At 38.5% G+C, this 12,014-nt stretch overlaps 1 protein-coding gene across 4 annotated transcripts in view; it reads left to right on the top strand.

Annotated features, from left to right (window-relative positions):
• furina (furin (paired basic amino acid cleaving enzyme) a) overlaps window positions 1-12,014 on the top strand; it is a 71,943-nt gene that overhangs the window by 42,307 nt on the left and 17,622 nt on the right. For all 4 annotated transcript variants that reach the window (XM_083559124.1, XM_083559123.1, XM_083559125.1 and 1 more), the window contains exons 4-6: window positions 2,257-2,352; window positions 5,356-5,484; window positions 5,573-5,649. In XM_083559124.1, the coding sequence (XP_083415250.1) occupies window positions 2,257-2,352; window positions 5,356-5,484; window positions 5,573-5,649 (302 nt within the window). The remainder of the gene's footprint in view (window positions 1-2,256; window positions 2,353-5,355; window positions 5,485-5,572; window positions 5,650-12,014) is intronic.

Genomic DNA, 12,014 nt, shown 5'->3' with positions numbered 1-12,014 from the left:
ATAATCCTAGGGCATCGTTTGCATCATCTACATGAATATTAAAATCTCCTACAAGCAGCACTTTATCAAAGCTGATCAGGAGGTCTGAGAGAAAACAAGCAAACTCATGAAGAAAATCAGCGTAGGGTCCTGGGGGTCTGTACACGGTGACCAGAGCGAGTTTTCTATGCATCTCTGAAAGTGCAATTTTAAGAACGAGCACTTCAAATGATTTAAAGCTGAATCCTAATCTCTGACTAACATTAAGAGAAGCACTATAAATGGTTCCTACACCCACACAAAGTAGCCTTTGTTTGCAATTACAGAGGTCAAAAGTTTCCTGTAGTTTTTCACCAGGTTTGCACACACTGCAGGAGGAATTTTGGTCCACTCCTCCACACAGATCTTCTCTAGATCAGTCAGGTTTCTGGCCTGTCACTGAAAAACACGGAGTTTGAGCTCCCTCCAAAGATTCTCTATTGGGTTTAGGTCTGGAGACTGGCTAGGCCATGCCAGAACCTTGATATGCTTCTTACAGAGCCACTCCTTGGTTATCCTGGCTGTGTGCTTCGGGTCATTGTCATGTTGGAAGACCCAGCCTCGACCCATCTTCAATGCTCTAACTGAGGGAAGGAGGTTGTTCCCCAAAATCTCGCAATACATGGCCCCGGTCATCCTCTCCTTAAAACAGTGCAGTCGCCCTGTCCCATGTGCAGAAATACACCCCCAAAGCATGATGCTACCACCCCCATGCTTCACAGTAGGGATGGTGTTCTTGGGATGGTACTCATCATTCTTCTTCCTCCAAACACGTTTAGTGGAATTATGACCCAAAAGTTCTATTTTGGTCTCATCTGACCACATGACTTTCTCCCATGACTCCTCTGGATCATCCAAATGGTCATTGGCAAACTTAAGACGTGCCTGGACATGTGCTGGTTTAAGCAGGGGAACCTTCCGTGCCATGCATGATTTCAAACCATGACGTCTTAGTGTATTACCAACAGTAACCTTGGAAACGGTGGTCCCAGCTCTTTTCAGGTCATTGACCAGCTCCTCCCGTGTAGTTCTGGGCTGATTTCTTACCTTCCTTAGGATCATTGAGACTCCACGAGGTGAGATCTTGCATGGAGCCCCAGTCCGAGGGAGATTGACAGTCATGTTTCTTTCATTTTCTAATGATTGCTCCAACAGTGGACCTTTTTTCACCAAGCTGCTTGGCAATTTCCCCGTAGCCCTTTCCAGCCTTGTGGAGGTGTACAATTTTGTCTCTAGTGTCTTTGGACAGCTCTTTGGTCTTGGCCATGTTAGTAGTTGGATTCTTACTGATTGTATGGGGTGGACAGGTGTCTTTATGCAGCTAACGACCTCAAACAGGTGCATCTAATTTAGGATAGTAAATGTAGTGGAGGTGGACATTTTAAAGGCAGACTAACAGGTCTTTGAGGCTCTGAATTCTAGCTGATAGACAGGTGTTCAAATACTTATTTGCAGCTGTATCATACAAATAAATAGTTTAAAACTATTTTAAACTATTAAAATAGGATTTTTTTTTTTTAGATTATGTTTCTCACAGTGGACATGCACCTACGATGACAATTTCAGACCCCTCCATGATTTCTAAGTGGGAGAACTTGCAAAATAGCAGGGTGTTCAAATACTTATTTTTCTTACTGTATATATGTATATATATATATATATATATAGATATATGAGAATTTTATATATATGTGTATATATATATATACTGTATTTAATCAGTTTAGTTATGCATCTTAGGACACATGCATTAGTTATTAAACTACTCCATCTCAGGCATGCAATTACTAAATAAAAGTGTTTGTCATTCTGCAAATAGAAGCGCTGTTTATAGTCGATAGGCTATTTCTATTTTTGAAGCACTCATGCAGTGATTGCTTGCCTCCACTCCTGAAATGATGTCTAATTTCAGTAGTGCTGAGGCCTGGAAGAGGGTGGCAGATTAAATGTAAAGCCTCAAAGAACCCTGTTGCTTGTCGCGGGATCATTTTCCAATAAGCTAGACATGAACATGAGTGAACATGAGCAGGATTACTTACAGAAATGCAATATAAATAGAAAATTAAAGGTTATTGGTGTGTACACGTTTATTACAACAGAAAAACCTGACACTTCATTTTGATTTAACATCAAAATTCTGAACATTTATATTACAACAGCAGGGATTGGTAGTACTGCCATTTTGTACTTAAATGTCATTGGCTTAAACATGCTCATAATATTATTGTGTTTCCTAAGGTAAAATGGGCAGAGCAGCAAGTGGTGAAACAGAGGAAGAAGAGGGACATTTACTCTGAGCCAGTTGACCCCAAGTTTTCACAGCAGTGGTACCTGGTAAGTGCACACCCATATGCAAATGTGGTCTATGTCTGAACGGTTAGCATGCTTGATTCTGGCCAACATTTAGTATAAACAGAAGGTGCATCATTCAAATCAGAGTCATGCTCAAGGTGACTCGTGCACTCCAAAATATGTATTCTGTAATATCAAGCTAATTTAAATCTGTCCTAAATGCTGAGCTTCAAACATTTGCACTTAAATAATGGGAGCGTGTTTGTGCAACAATATGCTGTTTTCTTTCGAGATGCTCAAATACAGTATATGGACAAAGATTTGTGGACACCTTATCATACATCTATATGGGTCTATATTATTTTTTTCATTTGTTTCAAGGGCATGACAGACATGTCAATATGCACAAATCAAGCGTCATGAAAAGTGTTTGCCAGGGTTAAAATGTAGCACAGAGGCCTGACATCAACACCCCAAACACATCACTTCACTAATACTCTTATGGCTTTAAAGGCACCCCCACATATAAAGGGGGTGCCTTTAATAAAAGGGGATCTAAACAGTAATAGCATATTCAAAAATTGGCGTGGTGGCCAGGTGTCCACAAACATTTGACCACAGTGTAACAGATGAACACATTCATGCATCTCGACAGGATGTGAATTTAATTTCTTGACTATTAGCTGTAGTTATTGTATCATCTTTGCTTTAGCTATTTGTTAGTGGTTTCATAATGGGAAAAGTTCAGATAGATTGCCTCTAATGCCCGAATCAATATCTGGTATTGCAGAAATAATTTGCACATTTATCATGTCCAGCAGAAATCACATTTGCTTATTTGGCAGGGTTTTTCTGAGCAAGCTGAAGCAGCTGATGCTTTTCTGCCTTCTCAAGGGCTCTGCACTGACAGCTTGGACGTGACGGGATTTGATCTGACAACCCTCTGATCATTAGCCTAGAGTCTTAACCACCAAGTCACTACAGCTTTGAGATATATTTACACCAAGATCTGCTCATTGTAAGAAAAAGCTCCATAGTAATGCTCCTGAATGATCTATGAAGATTGATGAATATTTCATAGATGTAAAACAGATGACCAGCTGTGAAACTGCTTTGTCTGCACACTCTTTAGAGAAAGCAGTGCCTACAAACAGCTCTCCCTTGAGTGGCCCAAGGTTTACTTTTTTCAATTTTCATCCCCTAACTAATTCTCCCGTATCACACAAATGTCAGCTGGGAGGTTGAAGGCAAACATGTGCTTCTGCATCTTTTTGAATTGCTGCTCATGCATTGTCACAAAACAGGACTTGGAGGAAATCTATCTTCTCTCATCATACATAAGATCAGATACCTGCGATTGGCTGTTATCTCCAGGATTGACAGGAAAGACGCTGTAATGCAGTCCCTATAATGTTGCAAGTCGTATTAAACGTAAAAGTGCTTTTTTCCCCACTCTGTTTTTCCAAAGGTGACCAAATCCAGAAGTTGGGTTTTTTTGGGGTCTTTTTTGTTACCATTTAGGTCCATGTTGAATTTAGAAATGTACAAAATGGTGCATAAATAATTTGTTCTAAAACCTGTCTGGATGGTTTAGAACTACATCGAGCTTGCACTAAAAACCCTTATGTATGCTTTTGCTCTTAGTGAAAATTCAACACCGATCATCTGTACCTCTTCCTTAAGCTGGGACTATCCCAAGTATTAAACCAGTTAGCCGACATTCACACACTACGAGTAACAAACCTAATGATATATATGTGACAGCGTATAGTAACCAATCTGTCTGGAAAAATTAATTAGAATATGTTTGCCTTGTGGACATTTATTGAGTCTGTTAGTCAGACAGATTGTGATTTCCGTCATTTAGAAGTCGTTCTCATTTTTCAGAAATGAGACTAAATGTTATAGCATGGTGTTTAGCAAAATGTGTGCTATTTTTCTCAATCTATGAATCTTTAATGGTGAAAAATGCAATGTTGGTTAGCCTCCAATTTCATCATTAACTGTCAGGCAAACAGCGTTGTCATTCTGGACTCGGAGGAAGAGCATCTATCAAAACGGGACGTTCTGGCTAATGAACCGGTGAAACGATAGATGTTTGTTTCATTTGGTAAAGTGAGATGAAATTGTAAACAGAAGCCTGAAACTGAGTCTATTTTGTACTGCAGTGCAGTGTCAGAAAGCTCCTTTCATTGTGTCGTGATCATCTTTTTCCCTCGCTCTTATGCTCTCGTACCAGACGCCTAGATGGCATAAAATTTCAACAGCAATTGACTAAAGGTCAGCAGCAGCAGTACATCAGTGGAATCGTTATTATGAGATTCCTGCACTTCCTGTCATTTTACTGAAGTGTCGCACGTTCAACTGGAATCTATAACTCTAGAGTAGGTCATCAAAGGATCATCACATAGTTGCCGACTATTATCGCTTTTATACCCCCCTGTTACATTTGTCTTTTGCTCTTGGGAAGGGTGAACTGACTCGAGGTAAAAGACAGAATTTATTAGTCAGTGTAGTGAAATATCTATTTTTTGCTGCTGTGCTGTGTGAACTTTGGATCATGTTTGGAGGCTGAGGAAAGATGGGCCATTATGCCATTCCTTACAATCCTGTGGCAGGTGTGTAGGTGGATTGAAGGTATTCTGTGTTATAGTAGAGGTCAATTCAAGGTCAATGGCCCATGACTGAGGATCTGAGGGATATGTCATCACTGCAAACTGCCTGAAATCTTGATTAATATCTGCTGCCAGAACCCTAGAAAGTCTTCATGGTGAGAACACAAGCTTGTCTTCGAGGCTTTTATCTTAAATTGAAATCTTCGTCAGCTCAAATGCTTTTGTTAGCAAAAGGAAATTGGTGAATCTTAGCACATGGATTATCATTAGCACTGTAAGAGCATATTGTGCTTGAGGGGAAGATTGGGATCTCAATAGCAAGTGCAATAAGTGCCCCATCCTAAGTGGTTAAATGTATTCTGTGGCATTGTTCTCCTCCCTTCATTTCCTGCTCGGGGCATGTAATACATTTCTCTCGTCCTCTTTTCAGTACAATAGCAACCACCGTGACCTCAACGTGAAGGAGGCCTGGCAGCAGGGTGTTACCGGACAGGGTGTGGTCGTGTCCATATTGGATGACGGAATCGAGAAGAACCACCCAGACCTCGAGCGTAATTATGTGCGTCTGGAAATAAAAGCTACACACATCACGCAATTTTCATTTAAGATCGAAACTGTTTGTTAAAAAGATAATACCTCATTTTTAGGACCCTGATGCCAGCTTCGATGTGAACGATGGCGATCCAGACCCTCAGCCTCGCTATACCCAGCTCAACGATAACAGGTAAATCCGCAGCAGATCCTAACAACAAAGTAAGCCTTTCATTCATTAAAGGAATTTACTAGTGAGCTAGATTGCATTGATCCTTGAGCAGTAAACCTCAGCACCAGATCATCCACTATGTGTAAACAGCTCTGTATAGGTATAGTTTATAGATCACTTCTCGTTTCTTGATCCCAGTGTTTGAGGGAGTGTGCTGTTTTTTTGAGCCCCTGAAGCTTTTAGAAAGCATTGCAAATCAGAATCAGTGCTGAGCAGGACAAAAATGGGGGCTTAAATGTAAGGCTCCAGGGAGGTTTGTATATGAAGAGGCTTGTATGCTCTTCATATTATGCGTGCTCCACTGTTATCAAGCTGTAATATACACAAGAGCTGTTCTAAGTGAAATGTGTACAGTCATAAATGCAGTTATGGATCCACAATAGGCACTGGAATGCATTCGACTGGCTCTTTATGGGCTCCAAGCGGAAGTGCCGTTTAGGTTCACCTTATTTCAGCTCAGCGAATTCACACCTATGGGTTAAGGGAGCAGTTTTAAACCTTAAACACAATTTGATCCAACCTTTATGGATTAGGAAAGCACTGGCTTTAGCTTGCCTCCACGTATTGTTTTCCACCTCATTCCTGTGGATTTGAGATTTTATTTTGCCTGGGGTTGACAGAGTGCAAATCTCAACAACAGTCCACCCTAGCAACCAAAACAATCTTCCCACACCCATAGGCATTTCGTGGCTTGCCTTCAGTTGGATAAATCAACTAGAGTTAAAGTAAATTTGGGAAGAAAGTAGCTTTAGTGGCAGGAGCAGATTGCATTAAGAGCTATAATCCAGAAACGCTTTTACTCTCATTTGTCACTCCACTTAGAGCTGAGTGATTAAATTAAGTCTAAACACCACAACAAAACCCTTATAGATAGTGTTCATCATTAATTCCTGTGCCAAATTTATTGCATTCTGAAATGGTTCAATTTGATTTTGAACAGTTGTTGTTTCATACTTTCTGCTCTTTAGGATCCTAGAACTTTTCTGGCAGCAAACTTTAATTAATTATGACATTGAAAGCTCAGCGCTACGGGCAGGGTGATCTCCCAGGCACACTTTGGATTTTTTTTGTTTGCTGTGTAAAGGCTTTGACATGCCATGGGGTTAGCCAGACAAGTAAAAACCCATCATGTAGGTTAAGTATAACTTTCATTTGCTTTGAAGGACCCCTACTGAGTTTCCTCAGAGCATTCTCAATTAAAAAAATAGTTTTTCCCCCATTGTCTGTGTTCCACAAATGAGACGATGTAGTCTAAAGTTCACCTCATCTTGGGTGTTGCATTCAACCTTATTCATTATATTGATTGGATGCACACAAGTGCACTGGACCATGCGGCCCATAATTAATGGCTAAGTCCTGCGGTTTAGTCAAGTTCACATATTGCATTTTAAATATTTTCATTAAAGTAAAGCCTATTTTGCACCATTGGCAGTGTGACCCACACACAATATGGCATAGAGCAACTTTTCCTGTGCTGTGTAATTCTTTATTCACTCTAAAATGCAAATATCTGTAAATATTGAATATGCATTATCTCCGCTCAATACCAAAGCACATGTAGGTGTAGCAAACTAAAGCACTGTTTAAACTGAGAATGCACTGTAAAATAGGCATGAATATTTTATTTTGTCAAGTTTATTTCTATAGCGCTTTTCACAACAGACACTGTCTCAAAGCAGCTCTACAGAATTTTAGGAGTTAAGGTAAATGGTGTGTATTTATCCCTGATAAGCAGCCATGGCAACTGTGGCAAGGAAAAACTCACTTAGATGTTATGAGGAAGAAACCCTGAGTGGAACCAGACTCAAAAGGGGAACCCATCCTCATTTGGGTAACATCAAGAGTGTGATTATAAATCTTTAAACAATACAGAACAACAAGATTATGAGTAATGTTCTTTCTACAGGTTTTTTTTTTTAGACATTTGTGGTTATAAAACTAGGAGCTACTGAGCAACTCATAAAATAGCTCAACATTTGCGATCATCACAGATCCAACACCAGCCATCACTATTTTGTAGTATGTATATGTATATAAACAGGCTGCTTTTTGCGCTGACAGTATCCAGTGCCACTTTGATTAATAAGAGCGTGTTGGATGTGGCTGTGCTGTAGTCTGCTGTTAAAATAAGTTTAAGAGGAGCTCCAAATGAAATGAAGGTTAATGAAATTTTATGAATAATAATCAGTTTTATAATAAAACAGTTTTATCATTACATAAAACCTATTTTATGCACGTAGAACTCAATCAACCTCGTCTCTATCTCCAGAGACCCTAATACACCACGGTTGAAAACCTTGAAACTTTTGAATAATAAAGCTTGCATGTCCATGAGCTAGCTTGCTTTTCTCTTTCTGGCCCTAGTGACTAGTGACTAGCTTCCTCTTAGGGTTGTTTTTAAGTCTCTGCTTATTTCTTTTATAAAGCCCATCACTGTTCACTTTTATAAAGCCTTCTTTCATCCATCATAATCCAGTCTATAGATACATTTGGCATTTTGACCTCATCCAAGGCTCTTTTTCCCTTTGCAAATTCTTAACTTAAAATACCGAATGTAAAACCACAAGACATGTCCTGAATTAATAGCAGAATGTGCAGATTCACCACTTAATATCTTAATAATATCTTATTTACTTGTAATCCTTTTTACTGTTCTCCAAACCTTTTTTTGCGCAGTTATGCAGTGGCTCCTGCAAAATTAGTAACTAGCATTCTAAACTATTGACTTTTAATATCCTTTGAGGCGGAGAAGATGATTGTAGATCTTTTAAAGAAATGGATCATGTAGCTGTTAGTGGCTTTAAGTAGAACTTTGTAATATACACCATTTTGAGAGAAAACCATTTTCCAAAAACATACGAAGGATGTGCAAACGTCTCTCTGTGTGTGTGTGTGAAAAAAATAAATAAATAAATAAATAAACTTTCTTCTCTAATGCTCTGAGTCAGAGCGCTGTTTTATACGGCATAAAGGCACTACGTTGTTCATCCTTATATGTGTTTAAATTTTCGTGATGAATCATTTGTTCGTATCGCTTCTTTGGCAACATTATGAGGGTGCACAATCAAAAGAAAAGCCCATGTTGTCATCGCTGAGTACACTGCGAGTATGAATGTGTGTTCTAGTGCTTTTGGCAGCTTTAGATCGCAGTGCTGCAGGCAGTGTGCCAGAGTCTGTCTATGCATTAATTTGTATTGCTGCCTGTCATAGAGATTACTGCTGCCAAATGGGTTTCTGATTGATGTTTTTCACCTTTTATGGTTTTGCACGTCAGGAAAGGAATTGGGCTCAAATGAGCAAATTTTTTGTTATTTTTAAATCTGTGATTAAAAACAGCGCTGGATAGTAACATTTACGTACAGTCTGAATTTTAAAGCTGTGAGGAACATGTAATACCTTTTAATTGATTTGATGCAGCCTTTTTTCTAACTAATTGCAGAAAAAGAGAGCGAGAGATGGGAGTTTGCCCTTCTTCTCTTATAGCTAATAATGCTTGCAAGTTGAAAATATTGATCCTAACAAACCTACCTGACTTGCATAAACAGAATATTTTTTAAAAAGCTAATTCATGACAGAGGGTGCATCAGTTTTCTGCCAAAATGTGAAGTATAGAGGTATAATTAAGACTAAGTCGGTGTAAAATATTAAATTTATTTGTATGCATTATTGATATATTTTGATAGAAAGAGTTGATGTAAGCCAGAAGTGGACAGATTATTAATTTATAAGAGAGTCCTTCTTGGTAACTCTGACAGACTGACTGGCATTTAAATTCTGTTTCTCAACACCAAAATAGGATATTAGGAAAGTGCTAGAAGCTTCTGCTTACACACATCTGACATTACAGACAGACTAGTTAATATCGGTAGCTGGAACGTCGTCCTTATGTCGGCTTCATTTTTGAGTTGCCGCTACCAAACCTGCAAAAAAGAATTTGCTGTGGATGTGTACTGTGTAATTTAATATAAGAAATTACTAGTTTATTTTGAGTCATCTTGTAAGGCCGTCATATCATCACAGTGAATTATAAATCTTAATTTGAGCTCTCGTTTGTTCAATGAATCCCTGATATTTGGATTTTAATATGCCTGGTGCATACATGTCATTGTTCAGTGTTTTACACTGAGGACATTCAGGTATGACCACATGACCAGGGGGAAAAAATAAAGTGCTGTTAATCTAATCGGTTGGTTACTGTATTAATGTTAAAGTAAAAAAATAAAAAAAAGCACTTAACAGTGCTCAATGTATTCGTTTTTTAATTCAGCAGACGTTTTAAACAACAGTTTGTTTAATGATTTGATTCCTGTTTTTGAAAAAGCTACTTCAAATAAGTCTGTCAATGCCGTAGCTGTTTCTTCTGCCTTTATTGCTTAAATTAGCTATTTGTGACGCTCCTGCTTTTTGTTCGTTGCCTCCTGAGCTCAGATAAGCTGGGGGAAAAAACGAATTCAATTTAAAACTGCCATGAATCCAGCTGTCCTAAAGAAAGGCGCCTAAATACAATACCCATTTAAATCGAAGGCTGCATAACTCATTCAAAACAGGATTCAATTGCAGCAGTCTTTGTGAACATTGGCAATTTCATCATCAAATATACATTGTAATACCCTTCCGAGACGCTCCGCAAAACCACCATGATATCGGAGTCTTTTGAAAATGACCAAAGAATTGCTGTTTAATTCAATTAATTTCTTTTTTTCTCTTTTTTTTTTTTTTTTTTTTGCATAAGTGGCCCGTGACGAGGAATGCTAGGTCACTTGTGGGCTCTCTGCTATGGCAGTGTGCCTGAATCTCGAATGCTGGCATGTGGTAATTTTTTCAGGCTGCAGGTCTTTTGTGCCTCTGTGCTCTGACTGCAATTTTGAGAGTAAAAAATGCAGATGGACCTACCACAGTTGGCACACGCAGATGGCTTGCAGCCCACTGAGGTTTTCTTTATTTGTTTGTTTTTATTAAATAAAGAGCAGTTAATGTCGAGATCCACATCGGATCTATTTGCTTGAGCAAAATCTTGTCACCAAAACCTGTTCTGCGTCTTTGCAGCATAACGAGAAAGCTTAATAGTTTCATACCGACTCCAACTCTGGTAATGAAACGCGCCACGGTGCGTTCTATGAATCATTTATGCTGCCCTTTCATGCATTTTCCATGTAGATCATTGGGGCTCTCTTCTGATTGCTATTCCAGATAGGGCTTTGTTTTGCTAATATGCTGTTCTTCTGATTGTTTCCATGGACATTGGTGAGCTTATTAGAACATAGCTTTCTGCTTTGCTGACTGTGCAGTGTTTCAGGGTGAATTGGGAATTATTGTATGGTGGATGTGTTTAAAATGCCAAACCATTGGTTTGCAAAATGTACAAAAATGCTCACTTTGTGGTCTGAACCTAAAGGCATAGAAACGGATGACACTTTGACCCTCCATTATTGGCTTCCGTTCTGTTCCATTCGTTTTTCAAGAAAAGTCCAATGTTAGTTGTCTTTTTTAAAAATGCATTATTAGGGAACAGATGTTAATAGGTGTTTTGTGGACATATTGTCTCCTGTTTAGTAATGCACAAAGGCTGTAACAGTTTCTCTGTTATTGCTGCACGATTGACTTATTAAGTCAATCCTTTCTAACAGATGAAGCCTTTAACCACTTTGGAACTGGCATTACTGCTTTTTAGTTAAGAAAGCCTGTGAAATACTCAGTTTGCTGAAACAGAATTGATGGCATTTGTGCCACTATAACCGCGCAATTTGTTTTAAATAATCATCATTAAAAAAAAGGTTATACTTATCTATTTAAAAATAGATGCTTGGTATGTAATGTTCCTGTAATACTATGCAATAGATATAAATTGTTTAGGGTAGGGTTATCGTATCATTCACTGCAATTGTTTTGAATTATTTGTGCAAATCGAACCATATAATCATCCAGTTATGTAATAAACAATACGTTAAAGAAGTAGCTACTTTTCTTTCATTGGCCGTTGTGCAGGCTTTATTATGTTTAGTGGCTGCGAGGCTTTTATTTAAAAAAAAAAAATAAAATAAAATAAAATAAAATAAAATTTCCTAACGACACAATGTTTTTCGAGAGCCTTCTGGCATGCTAACCTAAAAGTAACAATTGTGATAGTTAGTAACAAACAAAAAATCTTTGAGCTTTGGTGTATCTGAGCACTTTGGACTGGTCATGATGCTGCTAGGTAGTACATGATTTTATTTATTTCAGTGTCTATATATTAACCTATTTATTTCCGTCACGCTGCATTATGACTACCAAAATACTATAGTGCGCCAGATGGGCCAAAATATTCAACCAAAACGCTAGTGATA

Source organism: Silurus aristotelis (assembly GCF_946808225.1).
Source record: "Silurus aristotelis genome assembly, chromosome: 13".
Classification (NCBI taxonomy): Eukaryota; Metazoa; Chordata; class Actinopteri; order Siluriformes; family Siluridae; genus Silurus; species Silurus aristotelis.
The sequence above is the reverse complement of the archived record's forward strand: the minus strand, read 5'-3'. Positions and strand labels throughout refer to the sequence as shown.